Source organism: Pseudorasbora parva, chromosome 24 (genome assembly GCF_024679245.1).
Source record: "Pseudorasbora parva isolate DD20220531a chromosome 24, ASM2467924v1, whole genome shotgun sequence".
In the NCBI taxonomy this organism is placed as follows: Eukaryota; Metazoa; Chordata; class Actinopteri; order Cypriniformes; family Gobionidae; genus Pseudorasbora; species Pseudorasbora parva.
This window is the reverse complement of record NC_090195.1, coordinates 1,108,347-1,128,344: the sequence shown is the minus strand read 5'-3', so window position 1 is coordinate 1,128,344 and position 19,998 is coordinate 1,108,347. Positions and strand designations below refer to the sequence as shown.

Genomic DNA, 19,998 nt, shown 5'->3' with positions numbered 1-19,998 from the left:
TGCGCAGTGACGAATTCCAGTTATTCGTATTTAATAATTTATAGGTTAAAACATTTTAAGCCATATCATCTTATATTTTAGATTTCTTTTTATTGGATTTCATTAACGTACAACAGGCAAACCAGTCAAAGTACATTAAAAACTTCGAGTAAAATAAAGTACATTCAAAGTACATTCAAAACTTCGAGTAAAATATTATAAACGTATTGAGAAGCCTTGTAATGACATGATTTGGGTAAAAAATGTTTTTATTATATTTAATATAGTTTATTGGATGTTTTTGGAGTCTTAAGGTGTGGCGTCTATTTGTAATAATTGTTAGATTTGCAATATTTGGTAGAATTTTTTTAAGTGTTTTAATACGCAGCGTAAAGACACTGTAATCCACACACACGCACACATTACCAGCTCGACCTGTATAGCCGCTATTATCAGGGCTTTTATGTGTTTTTGTGTAGAATGACGTGTAACCTGCGTGTAACCCCAAGGTTCATTGGTCACTGCGCATGCGCACTGCTCCCCTCGGCGGCTGAGGTGATTCTGACGAACCGCAATATTCCCGCGCCTTTGTGTTTTAATTGAATATACACATGTGGAAATAAGACGACAGTTGTTAGGGAATAAAAAACTATCACAGTTTTCCCTCTGTTCATCTGAGTGACGTGTCCCGCCGTGCGCGCCGCCGGCCTGCCTCAGGTGCTCGAGGCGCGCGGGTGTGGGTGTGTGTGTGTGTGTGATCGTGAGTGAGTGAGTGAGTGCGCGCGCGCGTCGTGGCTCTTGAGCAGCACGCGAGTGTGTCCCGTTTAACGGCTGTCATGTCCAAACTGGAGCAGATCCTGAACCTCGACCCGTCGAGCGACCTCCGCTTCAGAGGTAAAGTGTCAGTCACGAACAACCGGCCGCTGTTGTCGAACCGGCTCGCGGAGGCCTTCGCGTCCGCATGCCTGCATCCCTCCCTCGGCTACACTTTAACGCGACCCCCGGGGATCCGCAGGCCTCTGGGGGAAAACGCGCTGAGGGGATTTTTGTTTTAAACCCGCTCTCTCCATAATGCGTGTTTTGATCATAAACACGAGAGAAGCGTTCACTCGTTCGTGTGTTGTCACAGTTAGCCTCAATGCTAACAACAGATTAAAGATTCGGATCTTGAATGTATCCGATCTGTCATTAGCCGATCACCATTGATCAATACTGCACTGTCTCAGGCTTTTATAAGGGTTGTGCCTGCTCAAAATGCTCTGGAAAGATGTAATGCTGCATAAAAGCCATAACGTACACAATAACAATCGCTGTGTGTGCATTTATGCCACATCTGAGCCTAACATAAGTGATTATGTGCTAACTTTACAGTGTAGATATGCTAGTTGGCACTGATTGCATGGTCATACTGCATTGAGATTCTGTTTAATAGACTATTTCTTAAGGTAAAATGTGTGGACTTTTTGAGGACAGGCGCCACAAGGAAAGGGTTTTTGCATTATTTATGCTTTAACAAGAGCAATGTGAGCCTTACAGATTACATTCACCATTAATACACTGATTATTATTGACAATGGGAACTTAAAATGAGTGTTATTATACCTGTATAGCCTCCTAAAACCCAATCTTTTACATGTATGTCTTCAGAGCATAAGAATAAGGAAAAATATATTTTATTCATGTTATGTTCTCATAACAAATGATTGTATAGGCAAAAAAACAATGAGATTTTCTTTTCATTCATCAATTAATTTTCATTTCATTCGTTTGCTTAATGCAATATGTGGGTAAAATGGCCACACGTGTCTCTAATGTGTTCTTGAGCAACACGTAATGGGGAAAAAAGCAACATTTATATCATAATATCTGATATTTTATAGGAACATTGATATGTAATTTCTTTCCGTTTGCTTGTTGTGTCTCCCAGAGCATGATTTAAGTCTCTACATGTATGAAATTAAAACAGATCACGTGACGCATATATTATAACATACAATTTGAAAATTAATCTGATACTTCTAAAATATGCTCATATTTGATCATTCGTTCATTTTTAAAGAGGAAGGAGTTGTTGTTGTTCTGGTACACCATAAAAACAATATAATGTATGCACCCAGGAGGATAATGTTACAGTAAAAACCAGCAAGTTCTGTATTAGTTGAAACCTTAAAGAGACAGTTCACCCAAAAATTATAATTCTGTCATTAATTCCTCACCCTTCTAAGACCGTCGTTCATCTTCAGACACAGATGAAGATATTTCTGATGAGATCCGAGAGCTCTCCGACCCCTCCATAGACGGCAATGTCCACTTTCAAGGGTCAGAAAGGAAGTAAAGACGTGGTTATAATAGTCATGTGACTCCAGTGGTTCAGCCTTAATGTGATGAAGAGATGAGAATACGTTAGTGCGCAAACACACACACACACAACCGCTTTATTCAGCAATCTCTTCATGTCTGTGTCTGTCTTTTATGATGTTGTCGGCCAATGGTGAGCCGGCGTTCTGGTGTAGAACCCGGAAGCTCTGCACTGTATTTACTACGTCAACGGAGACATGAAGAGATTGCTGAATAAAGTGTGTGTTTGCGCACTAAAGTATTCTCATCTCTTCATCACATTAAGGCTAAACCACTGGAGTCACATGACTATTATAACCACGTCTTTACTTCCTTTCTGACCCTTGAAAGTGGACATTGGGTCAGAGAGCTCTCGGATCTCATCAGAAATATCTTTGTGTGTGTTAGGGTGCGGAATTAATGACAATGTCAATTTTTGGTTGAACTAACCCTTTAAAGAGCAAGTCCTCTTATAATTAAAAGGTAAACGTGATGAATTGACCCATTTGATTTGACGGTTGTTGTGTGCAGGACCTTTCACAGATGTGGTGACCACGAACCTGAAGCTGAGGAACCCGTCCGACAGAAGAGTATGTTTCAAAGTGAAGACCACAGCTCCTCGCCGCTACTGCGTGCGGCCCAACAGCGGCATTATCGACCCCGGAGCTACGGTCACAATCTCAGGTCAGAGACGACGCGCATTTATTAAAGGGTTAGTTCACCTAAAAATGACGTTGGCCAGCCGTCAGACCTCCGCTCATCTTCACACACAGATGAAGATATTAGTGTTGAAATCCGATGGCTCAGAAAGGCCTTCATTGACACCAATGTCATTTCCTCTCTCAAGACCCATAAAGGCACTAAAGACGTCGTTACAAAGCCCATCTCACTACAGCGGCTCGACAATCATTTATGAAGAGACCAGAAGAGTTAGTGCGGGAAAAACACTAAAAAACGACTTATATAATGATGGCCGATTTCAGAACAAAGATTCGAACCGTTATGAGTCAGTGAATTGATTCATGATTCGGATCGCGTGTCAAACTGATGAAATCACGAGACTTTGGCGATCCGAATCATGAATCGATTCACTGATTCATAACTGTTGTTTTTTAATCCGCGTTGGCGACTCCGCAGTGATGCTGCTGACGTGTTCTCTGATACGCCTGTGTATTCGGGTTCAAGTCTTCCTTTGTGTCGAAATCCTTAGACATGTTTGCGAAGGTTGTTTACAGCGCGCGTCTTAGACTATAAACGCACCAGATAACACGTCAGCAACGCGGATAATCATCACTGTTTTCTCCAGAACGACTGTAGCCAAATCAAATTTTGTTGCAATATTGTCCTGTTTAACACTTTGAAGCTGCTTTGAAACAATTGGCATTGTAAAAGCGCTTTATAAATAAAGTTGATTGATTGATAATTTCATTGAATGCTAGCCTGCCGTGGTCATCCTCAGCTCTAGTCAGAATATGAGTCTGATGCTCCACTGGGCTGTAATTATGGGGCGTGTTTCAACCCAACCAGGAAAGGCCTGGATTGGACAGATTGACAACCAATCAGAGCAGCGGAGCGACACATAACATTAGTTGTCAAATGTCAACAGAGCTCAACAACACTGTGTTGCCAAGTCTGCAGTTTTCCCACCGGTTGTTTTCCATGTCCGCGGGTTGAAGCGACCTAAATGATGGGATATATAGGCCCAGGAGTGCCAATTTTAGCAGACGACCTTGCCAAAATAAAACACATTTTACCCCCTTAACGCCATTTTTTTCCCGGAGAATCCCACCGAGAAGCTATTGGGCTAGTTTTGGGCTAGAAGTTGGCGGGTTTTGTTGTAAAAACTTGGCAACCCTGTCTGCACGCACGCTAGGGATGGGTATCTTTAAGGTTTTAACGGTATTACTACTCTTAACGATACTGCTTATCGGTCCGGTACTTTAACGGTATTCTTATCGGTACTTTTTGAGATTTACTATATATATATATATATATATATATATATATATACCCCATACACACACACACACACACACACACAATTAACAAAGGTACACATTATATAGGCCTACAAAGTGCTTTAATTTCAGGAAGAATTCTAGTAATCAAATGTAAAATAACACTGCATAGTTTATCATAGATAGGATAAATTAATGCTTATTAAAGCTGAAGTTATTCATTCAAGAGCTGTGAGGGATTTTCTCTTTGCATTTGGTTGTTTAATTCGCAGTAATCCGTCCTCATGTTTATTTACACCGCTGCCTCTTTAAGACAGATGTGCAGATCTATAGGCGACTGATAATAGGCAGATGCACTACATTTTCTCCCGACTATCCATAATAACAACGTCCATTTTAGACACAAACTGTGTTTAAGAGACTCTCCAAGCCGGTCATTTTGACATAGTTTGTGTTCATTTGATCGTTTAGACGCGAGTGTGAAACCGAAACTGTATTTTGCTCGTCTCGTTGCGGGCTGTTTCGGAGCGCGCGCCGACTTGGGAACAATCTCTTGAGCACATTTAATCTCTCTCTTTATTATTAAACGCGTCCCACAATTTACCAACAGTAGCTAGACTGTATTTTACAACAATCACCGATTGTGCTGATTCTGTCATTGCGTTTGAGTTTTAGGGAGAAATGACAGCGTAGGCAACTGCTGCAAAGGGAATTAAGTTGCGCTAGACATAAATATTAAAATTATGTTCTTTGCCAAAATCTAAAGCCAAAATCTTTGCCAAAGAAGCCAAAATCTAAAATAAAATCACATTATCACAATCTAGTGTAAAGTATAACCAGGCTATGTTTGAATGTTTAGTTCTGTCCTCCGTCTGTCCTACGGCTGTCGTTTTGCGCTCTCTCTCTCTCTCTCTCTCTCTCTCTCTCTCTCTCTCTCTCTCTCTCGTCACGTGTATTTTCAACAGTACCGACAGCAGAACCGATAACGTCCGAGCTTATCGATACAACGGTCTTTCAAAATTCAGCCCCGGGGCCCATTTAATACCGGGTTTCGGTACCCATCCCTAACGCGCGCTGGAATAAACAATCTTTGACAGTGTTGATAAAAAAATAATTTAATGATACATAGAGTACTTACCCAACATGATCATCATTTCTGAGAGAAATAGTGAAGGTGATGCAGATACGAACAAGCTCTCCGTTTAGGATTAGAGCAAACTCAACCCAAGAGCCTTTGATGACGTGACGAGCGATGCGCACTCGCCGTCTGCAGTGCATTAGAGCGTTGTTTCCACGTCGCATCCGCGCTTCATTATAGAAATGTATGTTTTGTATACTGTGGTAAATACACACAGTGTAGTAGATTATGGCCAGGGACAAATCCAGCCCGCAGTCGTCTCTCCATAGTGTTATTATAGTTTGCTGGCTTTTCCTCTTCTGTTTTCCCAAACGTAAATTCTGACCAATCGAAAAGCAGTTTAGAAAACACACCATGGCCAATGAGTGATGTGGATGATATCACGTGCCTGCGTTTTGGTTCGTTTCAACTGGTTCAGACCAAAGCAATCAGTGTGGTGTGAAAAGGAACCAAAAAAGCTGCAAAATGCAACAATGAAGAATTGTTTGACCTTGGTTCGGACCAAATTAACCGAACTAGAGATGTGAACGCACCCTTAGTGAAAGTGTGTGTTTGCAAAGTGAGTGTCAGATCGCACACCAATCCGTCACACACTCCTAGCGCTCATGGCTCTGTCTCTTCTCTTCCAGTCATGCTGCAGCCGTTTGATTACGACCCAAATGAGAAGAGCAAGCACAAGTTCATGGTGCAGACCATTTTCGCTCCACACGGCGCCACAGACCTGGAGGCGATGGTGAGCTTCATCTCCTCACTAAATCCTACCAACGCTATTTTAATCCGTCATGTGTGAGCAGAGATGTGTGTGTGACCTCATTTCCTGTGTGTGCAAGGGCTCATGATGATGATGTTTTGTCTCTTGCAGTGGAAAGATGCCAAGCCGGACGACCTGATGGACTCTAAACTGCGCTGCGTGTTTGATATGCCTTCAGAAAATGAAAAGCTGGTGCGTTTGTGTTCAAGTTACTTTGTGTGTGTGTGTGTGTGTGTGTGTGTGTGTGTGTGTGTGTGTGTGTGTGTGTGTGTGTGTGTGTGTGTGTGTGTTCTGTAATGAACAGGACTTGATGTTAACGCTTGTCCGGGGCAAGTGGATTTTTTGAAGGGGAAGTGAAAGAGAACTTTACTTGCCCGACCGGACAAGCGGATTAAAACGCCAATAACAAAAATAACTAGCGAATCACCAAAATGCACAAATGATTCTGCGTTAATTTAGTGCAAGTGGCGATGGATAGTGGATAATAGTGTAATATATAATGAACTGAAGGTGGCGCTGTTGACGCTCCACAGCCTCTGGAGGAGAAATCACAACACGAGACACTGAGAAACTGAGCTAAACATTCAACATGTGCAGTTTTTATATTTATAACATATGAGACAGATAAACAACATCACACAACCAAGAGTGTGTTCTCCTGAACACCATCACTACTGAAAATGACACTGATTTCATATGACAGCTCCATAAACTATTAATTAACATTAAGGCACTTACATTTTAGATGCAATATTGACTTTTTTTTCTATTTCAGCAGCGAAAATAGATCCAAACAGCAGAACCATAACGTGTCTCGCAGCAACAGTGTGTGTGTGTTACTGAATGATTCAGTGTTCGAATGAATCGGTTGAATCAAAGATTCAATGACCTGTTCGTAAACGACTGCCTCAATCTTGAATGAATCATCCGTTTAAAAGAATCGTTTTGATGAATCGACTCCATGACTCACTCATTAAGACTCACCTGCCGCCCCCTACTGGTGGTTTAGTTTCATGTTTAAACATACTTTCCTACATTTCTTATTTGTTTATTCAAAAATACAAATATCATTACATTATTTAATGCAGTTGTAATTTTTCAGTAAATTATTTAATTAGATTGGTTACAGCCCTATAGTGTCTTATTTTAATTTAATATACAGGTAAAATTTACGAATATAAAATGAAACCTGAAGCATAGCCTATATTTAATAAGATTAGGGGAAATGCCCTTTATAAAAGATAAAAATATCATAAATATGCAGCTTTAAATATGCCAAAACACGGGTGAGAATATTGCTTCAGTATAAATTATATTTACAACACACAAAAAGTAAAATCAAACTTTTTTTCCGGACAAGCAAATATTTAACTCGGACAAGTGAATGACCGATGAAGAAGAAGCACATGAACATGCTTAATGTCGAGCCCGGATGAAGCTGATGTACTGAGGTGTGTGTGTGTGTGTGTGTGTGTTCTGATCAGAATGAGCTGGAATCAACCAAATCCGCGAGCACATTGAAGGCCGACAGCACGTCAGGAGCGCGAGCCGCGAGCATGGAGGACGCGGAGATCCGGAAAATCATGGAAGAGTGCAAGAGACTGCAGACAGAAGTGGGAAAACTGCATGAGGAAAACCGCCAGCTCAAGGTACGAGCACATCTGTGCTTTAACACACAACGTTACTGTCATGATCTACATAATCTCAAATCCTGAGATATTATATTTTAATTTAGGGTGCTTTCACTCCTGCTTTAGTTCAATTGAATCGTACCAGAGTTGGTTTCCCTCTTTGGTGCGGTTCGTTTGGTCAGGTGTGAAAGCAGCAATTCACCTCCCTGAAGATTTAGGGTTAGGGTTACACTCTTCACCTCCCTGAAGATTTAGGGTTAGGGTTACACTCTTCACCTCCCTGAAGATTTAGGGTTAGGGTTACACTCTTCACCTCCCTGAAGATTTAGGGTTAGGGTTACACTCTTCTCCTCCCTGAAGATTTAGAGTTAGGGTTACACTCTTCACCTCCCTGAAGATTTAGGGTTAGGGTTACACTCTTCTCCTCCCTGAAGATTTAGGGTTAGGGTTACACTCTTCTCCTCCCTGAACATTTAGGGTTACACTCTTCACCTCCCTGAACATTTAGGGTTAGGGTTACACTCTTCTCCTCCCTGAAGATTTAGGGTTAGGGTTACACTCTTCACCTCCCTGAACATTTAGGGTTAGGGTTACACTCTTCTCCTCCCTGAAGATTTAGGGTTACACTCTTCTCCTCCCTGAAGATTTAGGGTTAGGGTTACACTCTTCACCTCCCTGAACATTTAGGGTTAGGGTTACACTCTTCACCTCCCTGAACATTTAGGGTTAGGGTTACACTCTTCTCCTCCCTGAAGATTTAGGGTTAGGGTTACACTCTTCACCTCCCTGAACATTTAGGGTTAGGGTTACACTCTTCTCCTCCCTGAAGATTTAGGGTTACACTCTTCACCTCCCTGAACATTTAGGGTTAGGGTTACACTCTTCTCCTCCCTGAAGATTTAGGGTTAGGGTTACACTCTTCACCTCCCTGAACATTTAGGGTTAGGGTTACACTCTTCACCTCCCTGAACATTTAGGGTTAGGGTTACACTCTTCTCCTCCCTGAACATTTAGGGTTAGGGTTACACTCTTCTCCTCCCTGAAGATTTAGGGTTAGGGTTACACTCTTCTCCTCCCTGAAGATTTAGGGTTAGGGTTACACTCTTCACCTCCCTGAACATTTAGGGTTAGGGTTACACTCTTCACCTCCCTGAACATTTAGGGTTAGGGTTACACTCTTCACCTCCCTGAAGATTTAGGGTTAGGGTTACACTCTTCACCTCCCTGAACATTTAGGGTTAGGGTTACACTCTTCTCCTCCCTGAAGATTTAGGGTTAGGGTTACACTCTTCACCTCCCTGAACATTTAGGGTTACACTCTTCACCTCCCTGAACATTTAGGGTTACACTCTTCACCTCCCTGAACATTTAGGGTTACACTCTTCACCTCCCTGAACATTTAGGGTTACACTCTTCACCTCCCTGAACATTTAGGGTTACACTCTTCACCTCCCTGAACATTTAGGGTTACACTCTTCACCTCCCTGAACATTTAGGGTTACACTCTTCACCTCCCTGAACATTTAGGGTTACACTCTTCACCTCCCTGAACATTTAGGGTTACACTCTTCACCTCCCTGAAGATTTAGGGTTAGGGTTACACTCTTCACCTCCCTGAAGATTTAGGGTTACACTCTTTACCTCCCTGAACATTTAGGGTTACACTCTTTACCTCCCTGAACATTTAGGGTTAGGGTTACACTCTTCTCCTCCCTGTAGATTTAGGGTTAGGGTTACACTCTTCACCTCCCTGAAGATTTAGGGTTAGGGTTACACTCTTCACCTCCCTGAAGATTTAGAGTTAGGGTTACACTCTTCACCTCCCTGAAGATTTAGGGTTAGGGTTACACTCTTCACCTCCCTGAACATTTAGGGTTAGGGTTACACTCTTCACCTCCCTGAAGATTTAGGGTTAGGGTTACACTCTTCACCTCCCTGAACATTTAGGGTTAGGGTTACACTCTTCACCTCCCTGAAGAGCTGGTCTCGGTGCGCTTTCAAACGAACTCTGCAGCTTTTCGTTTGTGGTGAGAACGTGATCCGACCTCGAACACAACCAACTGCAAAAGTACTGATCATTTTTGGACTGAACCAGCTGCCGTAGTTAGCTGCGCTGACATTGTGTGCATGACATTACCTGATAGCACGCCTCCGCTTGAAGTGACGAGCGATGTGCGCTCACCGTCTGCAGTGCATTAGAGCGGTGTTTTCACGTCGCATCCGCGCTTCATTATAGAAATGTATTGTTTGCATACTGTGGTAAATACAGTGCAGTAGATTATGGCCAGGGACTAGGGATGCCGGTATACCGGTACTGGAAAAATACCGGTATATATTTTATTTAAAACAGTACGATATCATAATTTTGCACATTTCGGTTTATGCTGCCTTTCCGAAGTTCACCGCTAGATGGCAGCGCTACACAAACTGACCCGAAACAACCGGCAAATGTGACGACAACAGGCGAACAAAATGGATAAAGCAGTTGAATCTCACTCAAGATGCCCAAAACTAATGAATTATTTAACTAATCATAAATATGAAGACGGCATTTACGGTTGTAAAATACAATTGTACTGTAAAAGAGATTTTAAAAAAGTATCATTATTTTAGTATATAACCTCTTTTTATATAGTGTCTCAGTCATAACATTCACCCAAACAAATTATATAAATAATAATAATTATTATTATTATGATTATTATTTAATTATTATTTAGATAAAGACAATTACTGTTGTAAAATACAACTGTACTGTAAAATAGATCAAACATTTATATATAATATTTTAAGTGTTTTATTTGAAATAACAATAATATTCTTACAACATTAATTTCAAATCTTTTTAGTGTAATTGCATCTTAGTCCACAAACTAGCATTTCACAAACCCAATTAATTATTTTAATTATGATTATAATTAACCAAAAATAGGCAATTACTTTTGCACAATAAAAATGTTTGACACTACAATTTTTGTTTTAAAATTAATGAAATTAGTCTGAAATTCTTCTCTTTAAACATTTAAAAAGCACTATAAAGGAGTGTGTGTTTGATTGGACTGGTTAGCATCAGAAGGTGTGGGGCAGGGGCAGTGTGTGTGTGTGTGTCAGTCACTGTCCCAATAGTTGTGTGTGTGTGTGTGTGTGTGTGTGTGTGATGGGTAGGTTTAGGGGCAGTGTAAGGGGATAGAAAATATGGTTTGTACAGTATAAAAACCATTACGCCTATAGAATGTCCCCATATGTCACAAAAACAAGTGTGTGTGTGTGTGTGTGTGTGTGTGTGTGTGTGTGTGTGTGTGTGTGTGTGTGTCTGTGTCACCGTCCCAATAGTTTGGAGTGTGTCCTGTGAGCACTAGGTGGCATAACGCTCTCAGACATCGTGTGTGTGTGTGTGTGTGTGTGTGTGTGTGTGTCACCGTCCCAATAGTTGAGTGTGTCCTGTGAGCACTAGGTGGCATAACGCTCTCAGACATCGTGTGTGTGTGTGTGTGTGTGTGTGTGTCAGTCACTGTCCCAATAGTTGTGTGTGTGTGTGTGTGTGTGTGTGTGTGTGTGTGTGTGTGTGTGTGTCTGTCACCGTCCCAATAGTTGAGTGTGTGTGTGTGTGTGTGTGTGTGTGTCTGTCACCGTCCCAATAGTTGAGTGTGTCCTGAGCGCACTAGGTGGCATAACGCTCTCAGACATTGTGTGTGTGTGTCGGTCACCGTCCCAATAGTTGAGTGTGTATGTGTGTGTCTGTCACCGTCCCAATAGTTGAGTGTGTGTGTGTGTGTGTGTGTGTGTGTGTGTGTGTCTGTCACCGTCCCAATAGTTAAGTGTGTCCTGTGAGCACTAGGTGGAGTAACGCTCTCAGACATTGTGTGAGTGAAAGTAAGTCAGTGTGTAAGTGATTGAGAATGTGTGTGTCCGTCCCAATAGTTGAGTGTGTGCTGTGAGCACTAGGTTGCGTAACACTCTCAGACATCACATGTCCACCTTCCTCCTTCTCATCTCTCTCTCTGTGTGTGTGTGTGTGTGTGTTTACCTGTTGCTCTTATCCAGGATGAAGGGCTGAGGATGAGGAGGACCAATCAGTTCGACAGCTCCAGGTCTGCGGCGATGCTGAGCAAAGAGCCGGCCTCCAGATCGCTGCCGTCGCTGCTGGTGCTCATCGCCGCCATTTTCATCGGCTTCTTCCTGGGCAAGTTCGTCTTGTAGAGCGAGAGCGAGCGTTCGTGTCCGAAAACCGCCGCGTCCGCGCAGACGAGCCTACAGCAGCGGGAATAAACGTGTCTGTACAGGATCATTCAAACGGGCCTTGCCTTTCTCACACACTCACACACACACACACTCACTCTGGCTCGTTTCTCCCTCTTTTCCTCCGCCGTCTGTGGGTTTTTCTGGGGCTCGGGGAAGACGAAATCGTACATTTGTCGAAGCATCACTAGCAGGAGGCACTGTGTGTGTGTGTGTTAGAGACCTTGAAAAAAACGTCAACCTATGAATAAATAAAAGGACGTGTTTCTCTTTTTCTCTGTGGTTTTATTAAGAGTTTAATTGGAGGTTTTAAGTGTCACGTCTTTTAGGTTCTTTTCAGAAGCGGGAAATGCAGATTCGTCGTAGTTAAAGCGATAGTTCAGCCATAAATGAGCCTGATGTTGATCTGCTGACCCCCAGGGCATCATAGGTGTGTGTGTTTCTTCAGGAGAACACTAATGAAGATTTTTAACTCAACCGTTGCAGTCTGTAAGAGCAAATAAAAACATGCTTAGACAACACACACACAGAAACCTGCTGCTCGTGACGACACACTGATGTCTTAAGACACGAACCGATCGGTTTCTGAGAGAAACACAACAGTATTTATGATATTTTATACCTCATATCAGGCGAATCTCATCTAGTGTTCCCATCCGCTATTACTGCCGTCAAACTGGCGTGATCATAGATATATATATATATAGATCCTCATATCAGACGAATCTCATCTAGTGTTCCCATCCGCTATTACTGCCGTCAAACTGGGGCGATCATAGATATATATATATAGAACCTCATATCAGACGAATCTCATCTAGTGTTCCCATCCGCTATTACTGCCGTCAAACTGGCGTGATCATAGATATATATATATAGATCCTCATATCAGACGAATCTCATCTAGTGTTCCCATCCGCTATTACTACCGTCAAACTGGCGTGATCATAGATATATATATATATAGATCCTCATATCAGACGAATCTCATCTAGTGTTCCCATCCGCTATTACTACCGTCAAACTGGCGTGATCATAGATATATATATATAGATCCTCATATCAGACGAATCTCATCTAGTGTTCCCATCCGCTATTACTGCCGTCAAACTGGCGTGATCATAGATATATATATATAGATCCTCATATCAGGCGAATCTCATCTAGTGTTCCCATCCGCTATTACTGCCGTCAAACTGGCGTGATCATAGATATATATATATAGATCCTCATATCAGACGAATCTCATCTAGTGTTCCCATCCGCTATTACTGCCGTCAAACTGGGGCGATCATAGATATATATATATAGATCCTCATATCAGACGAATCTCATCTAGTGTTCCCATCCGCTATTACTGCCGTCAAACTGGGGCGATCATAGATATATATATATATAGATCCTCATATCAGACAAATCTCATCTAGTGTTCCCATCCGCTATTACTGCCGTCAAACTGGGGCGATCATAGATATATATATATATATATAGATCCTCATATCAGACGAATCTCATCTAGTGTTCCCATCCGCTATTACTGCCGTCAAACTGGGGCGATCATAGATATATATATATATATAGATTCTCATATCAGACGAATCTCATCTAGTGTTCCCATCCGCTGTTACTGCCGTCAAACTGGCGTGATCATAGATATATATATATAGATCCTCATATCAGACGAATCTCATCTAGTGTTACCATCCGCTATTACTGCCGTCAAACTGGGGCGATCATAGATATATATATATAGATCCTCATATCAGACGAATCTCATCTGGTGTTCCCATCCGCTATTACTGCCGTCAAACTGGCGTGATCATAGATATATATATATAGATCCTCATATCAGACGAATCTCATCTAGTGTTCCCATCCGCTATTACTGCCGTCAAACTGGCGTGATCATAGATATATATATATAGATCCTCATATCAGACGAATCTCATCTAGTGTTCCCATCCGCTATTACTGCCGTCAAACTGGCGTGATCATAGATATATATATATAGATTCTCATATCAGACGAATCTCATCTAGTGTTCCCATCCGCTGTTACTGCCGTCAAACTGGCGTGATCATAGATATATATATATAGATCCTCATATCAGACGAATCTCATCTAGTGTTCCCATCCGCTATTACTGCCGTCAAACTGGCGTGATCATAGATATATATATATAGATCCTCATATCAGACGAATCTCATCTAGTGTTCCCATCCGCTGTTACTGCCGTCAAACTGGCGTGATCATAGATATATATATATAGATCCTCATATCAGACGAATCTCATCTAGTGTTCCCATCCGCTATTACTGCCGTCAAACTGGGGCGATCATAGATATATATATATAGATCCTCATATCAGGCGAATCTCATCTAGTTTGACGGCAGTAATAGCGGATGGGAACACTAGATGAGATTCGTCTGATATGAGGTATAAAATATCATAAATACTGTTGTGTTTCTCTCAGAAACCGATCGGTTCGTGTCTTAAGACATCAGTGTGTCGTCACGAGCAGCAGGTGTGTGTGTGTGTGTGTTGTATAAGCATGTTTGTTTTGCTCTCAGAATTGTTCCCCATTCACATCATTATGACTGTCAGACAGCAGCGGTTGAGTTAAAAATCTTCATTAGTGTTCTCCTGAAGAAACACACACACCTATGATGCCCTGGGGTCAGCAGATCAACATCAGGCTCATTTATGGCTGAACTATCGCTTTAAGGAAAGAAATAATGGATGGTGGCATCCGTCGGGAACAGATGATATATCCGACTGTCCCATCTCCATGTGCAATCCTGTCCCGTGGTATTGAATGTGTGTGAAATAAAGCATCTCTAACACTCTTCGTCCCGCTCATTATCTGCAGCAAATGTGTCCGGTGGGACATTATTCACTAAATCACTTTGATCATCACAACTGGGTTTGAGTCATATTGGGAATTCGTTTTTTTATTTTATGTTTAAAAATTTGAATTGTATTTTTATTTCAGTTTTTGCTATTTTAGGACAAGTGAATCCAGATTAAAAATGTTAATGGCACTAAAAAAATTAGTTATTTTAGTTCACTAAAACCATAAAACATTTAAGATACTATAACAGTTTTTATTGATATTGACATTTTTTTTTATTAACTTCAAAAAATGTCTATAGAATTTATTTATTTTTATTTTAAATATATATATTACATATATATTATTATTTTTTATTTAACTGAATCTAGATTACACTAAAATAACACTTCAGAGTAATTATAGTTCACTAAAACCATAAAACATTTAAGATACTGTAAGTCATTAATGTGAATTAGTTTATATTTTTATATTTTCTTTTTTGTGTGTTTGTCATTTTTTTAAAATGTCTATAGATTTTATCATTTTTAGAAGTTTTTCTAATTTCTTAAATTTTTTAAATATAATTTCTAAAATTATATTTCAGTTTTTGTTATTTTTTTATTTATATTTCATTTGTTATCTAAATGAATGAATCTAGATTACACTAAAATAACAATTTTAGAGTTCAGCGTTATTATAGTTCATTAAAACATAACACATTTAAGATACTGTAATAGTTATTAATAATGTGAATTACTTTAGATTTTCTCTTATTTTTAGTGTTTTGTCATTTATTTGTATTAAAATGTCTATATAGAATTTATTTCTAATTTTTTAATTTAAAAAATATTGTTTATTATTTTAAAGTGAATCAAAGTGATCTAGATTAAAATGTTAATGACGCTATAATAATACTCACAGTTCAAAGTTATATAAGTTTATAAAATATATTTCACTAAAACCCATAAATAATTTAAGATACTGTAATACTATTGATATTGTGAATTAGTTTAGATTTTTTTGTCATTTTTTGTATTATATTTCTATATGTAATGAATTACATTTTTAAAATAAATATTTTAATTTTTGTTATTTTAATACATCAAGGTAATCTAGATAAAATGTTAACGACACTAAAATAACACTCACAGTTCAGAGTTATTATAATTCACTAAAACCATAAAACATTTAAGATACTATAATAGTTATTACTGATATTGTGAATTACTTTAGATTTTTATATTTTCTTTTTTGTGTTTTTGTCATTTTTAGTATTTTTTAATGTATATGTAGATCTTATTTCTAATTTTGAGTAGTTCTTCCTAGCATTTTAAAATTTAAAAAAAAATATTTCAGTTATTTTAGTACATCGTTGAACTAGATTAAAATGATAAATGTTTTATTATATTGAGGAACATTAAAAGTTATAATGAAAATATGTGCATATATTTATCCAAATGTTCTCTAGAGTTAATTTTATTGCTGAATAATGAGTTTATGGACACTGGACGTTGTTCTCAAGCTGTTTTATTGACGATTGAAACCCTGATGGGGCGATTACATGGGACATGATGTGGATTTTGGAAAGTAGTAATGTGTCTTTAACTAGGGCTGTCAATCGACTAAAATATTTAATTGTGATAAATCGAATGATTGTCGCGAGTCAACTCGCAATTAATTGCATGATTATTTTGAGTCAACTCGCAATTAATCGTGAGTTAACCCACGATTAATCACAGTTTTCGTGATCAATAGAATGATTGCCGTGAGTCAACCGGGATTAACCGCACAATTGTCATGAGTTAACCTGTGATTAATCGCACAGTTGTTGTGATCAATCGGATGTCCGCCATAAGTCAATCCGAGGTTAATAGCACAGTTGCCACGAGTCAACTCACAATTAATCACGTGACTGCCTTGAATTAAATCGCGATAAATCGCATGATTTTTCGTGAATCAACTCGTGATTAATCATGTGACTGCCGTGAATTAACTCGTGATTAATCGCATGATCGTCATGAATCAACTCGTGATTAACTGCATGATTATTTTGAGTCAATTCGCAATTAATCGCGCGATTGTCGGGAGTTAACCCACGATTTATCGCAGTTTTGTGATCAATAGAATGATTGCCGTGAGTTAACCGCACGATTGTCATGAGTTAGCCTGTGATTAATCGCACAGTTGTAGTGATCAATCGGATGTCGCCATAAGTCAACCCGAGATTAATCGCACAGTTGCCACGAGTCAACTCACAATTAATCATGTGACTGCCGTGAATTAAATCGCGATAAATCGCATGATTTTCGTGAATCAACTCGTGAATAATCATGTGACTGCTGTGAATTAACTTGTGATTAATCGCATGATTGTCGTGAATCAACTCGTGATTAATCATGTGACTGCCGTGAATTAACTCGTGATTAATCGCATGATTGTCATGAATCAACTCGTGAATAATCATGTGACTGCTGTGAATTAACTCGTGATTAATCGCATGATTGTCGTGAATCAACTCGTGATTAATCATGTGACTGCCGTGAATTAACTCGTGATTAATCGCATGATTGTCGTGAATCAACTCGTGATTAATCATGTGACATGCCGTTAATTAACTCGCGATTAATCGCATGATTGTCTTGAATCAACTTGTGATTAATCATGTGACTGTCGTGAATTAACTCGCGATTAATCGCATGATTGTCGTGAATCAACTTGTGATTAATCATGTGACTGTCGTGAGTCAACTCAAGATTAATCACATGATTGTCGTGAATCAACTCGTGATTAACTGCATGATTATTTTGAGTCAATTCGCAATTAATCGCGCGATTGTCGGGAGTTAACCCACGATTTATCGCAGTTTTGTGATCAATAGAATGATTGCCGTGAGTTAACCACACGATTGTCATGAGTTAGCCTGTGATTAATCGCACAGTTGTAGTGATCAATCGGATGTCCGCCATAAGTCAACCCGAATAATCAGTTGTCACGAGTCAACTCACAATTAATCATGTGACTGCCGTGAATTAACTCGCGATTAATCGCAGGATTGTAGTGAATCAACTCATGAATAATAACGTGACTGCCGTAAATTAACTCGCGATTATTCGCATGATTGTCGTGAATCAACTCGTGATTAATCGTGTTTTATTTAATCATCACACATTTTCAGTTGAAGGTACTCTGCTTTGGAACAGCCTGCCAGTTGAAATAAAAATGCAAACAAAATTTAAAATGCTTTTTAATAAATCTAGAAAAGTGGTTAAAACAAAAGCAGGTTTGTGAACATTGATGGTCATACACAGTCTTCGTTTATTTTATTATTATTTGTGTGTGTGTGTGTGATGTTTTCTTGTTGTTATTAAAGCCTAACCAGGGACTGTGGCTACAAATTAGCCTTTGGCGATAAGCCTATATGTGGAGCATCGGCAGCATGAAATTGTAGCAGTTTTTTCTGCATTGTCCCTGTCAAATAAATAAATAAATGTGACTGCCGTGAGTCAACTCAGGATTAAAATTGCAGTTGTCGTGAGTCAACACACAATTATGACTTTGATACCAGACTAAAATACCTCGATACTGATACGAAAGCGATACCACGGTCAAGAAAAAAAACCCAGTAAAAGTAATTGAATAATATGACAACAGAACTTATTATTCATTGTTTTATTTTATTACTAAAAACTCACTTGGTTCACTTCACAAAAGTATTATTTTTTCAAGTTTTTAATACTCTAATAAACATGGGTATGGACAAATATGCATGTTATATGCAAATGCACGTTTATTATCAGTGAAACCATACTCAGAGCATGAAGACTAGACATGTATTAAAGATCAGATGTTTTTCAAATAACTTGTTCATGTCTCTTAAGCCCATAAGCTTAAAAATTCAGAATAAGCTGTGATTTCTCAATGCAGAGATAAATAAAGGTAACCTGTAAAGTAACCTGCGCTTTCGTTTTAGCCGATTATAATGTATAGTTCAATAAAACACAAGTTAGGATGGTGTTAATGATTTACCTCGGATATGAGCGAGAGCGAGCTTGCAGTGTATTCAGAGTCTCTTTACAAGCAGGCAACAAAAGCCTCTTTATCCAATATATTGACCCGCGTTCTGTTTTATATCATGCCCTGTGGATGTTTGTGATTATGTAAGATGGGTTGAGCCCATCACGCTCAAACGTGCTCCGTGTAAAAACACCCTTTTCTTTTATTTAGACCTGGAGGCTAATAAAACTTAAACGGACAAAATGGTAGCTTATGTAGGCTATATAACATCACTCGTTTCAGAATAGTAATGTTAATGTTAAGGCCTGAAATTTTCATATTCGTGATCGAGACCTTGCACACCCAGTCCGGTTCGTAATAATGAATGCGTTACGGGGGAAAAAACACAAAACAATACAAAATGACGTCTTCAAGTTGTGAGGATCTTTTTTTTGTCATCTTCTTAAAAAGAGAAAAAGAAAGAGGAAATCGTGTCCATCCACTCCTGCGATCGTGTAGAGGAAGGAGATTTCAGCCTCATTATTAAGCGGGATTATCCAGACCGATTCAGAGTTTACTTTAGGGTCAGTGGCTCAGTTTGAAGCTTTGTTAGCGATACTGGAGCCACATATTAAAAAGAAGAACACCAATTTATGTGAATCAATTAATCCTGAACAGAGACTGGCAGTATATGTCTATTAGGCATGAATCCGGGCACACACACACACACACACACACACACACACACGGGACTTGGTGTGCTATAATTATAGCTGTAATATAATAATATTTGTAGTGTTCTTAATATAATAATATGTATGGTGGCTCTGAGTTGTCAAAACATCTCTCAAAATGCATTTTACAGAAAATCGAACCTGTTCCAAAAAAATTGACGGACGAAAGTTTCGGAGGCAGTGTGCAAGCGTGAGGTTGAATTTATTTTTTGACGTGCAAAAATTTCCCATACGAATTTCGGACTCGGTGTGCAAAGGCCTCTAACACTTTTCTTTCCCCGGTTCTGTTTTCTGACTCGCGTCTACGGCTGCTCTCGATTTCTTCAACTACGGGCACACAGATCCAACAGAAAATGCTGCGTTAATCGCGCAATGATAAAAACGTATGTTATTAACGTATTCAT

General features: G+C 39.5%; 1 protein-coding gene across 1 annotated transcript; it reads left to right on the top strand.

Annotated features, from left to right (window-relative positions):
- The first annotated feature begins 661 nt into the window (after window positions 1-661).
- On the top strand, window positions 662-12,307 carry vapa (VAMP (vesicle-associated membrane protein)-associated protein A). The gene is made up of 6 exons (XM_067435217.1): window positions 662-873; window positions 2,848-3,000; window positions 6,042-6,145; window positions 6,275-6,355; window positions 7,648-7,812; window positions 11,839-12,307. The coding sequence occupies exons 1-6, from the start codon at window positions 816-818 to the stop codon at window positions 11,992-11,994; spliced, it is 717 nt and encodes a 238-aa protein (XP_067291318.1). The 5' UTR covers window positions 662-815; the 3' UTR covers window positions 11,995-12,307.
- Window positions 12,308-19,998: the final 7,691 nt, after the last annotated feature.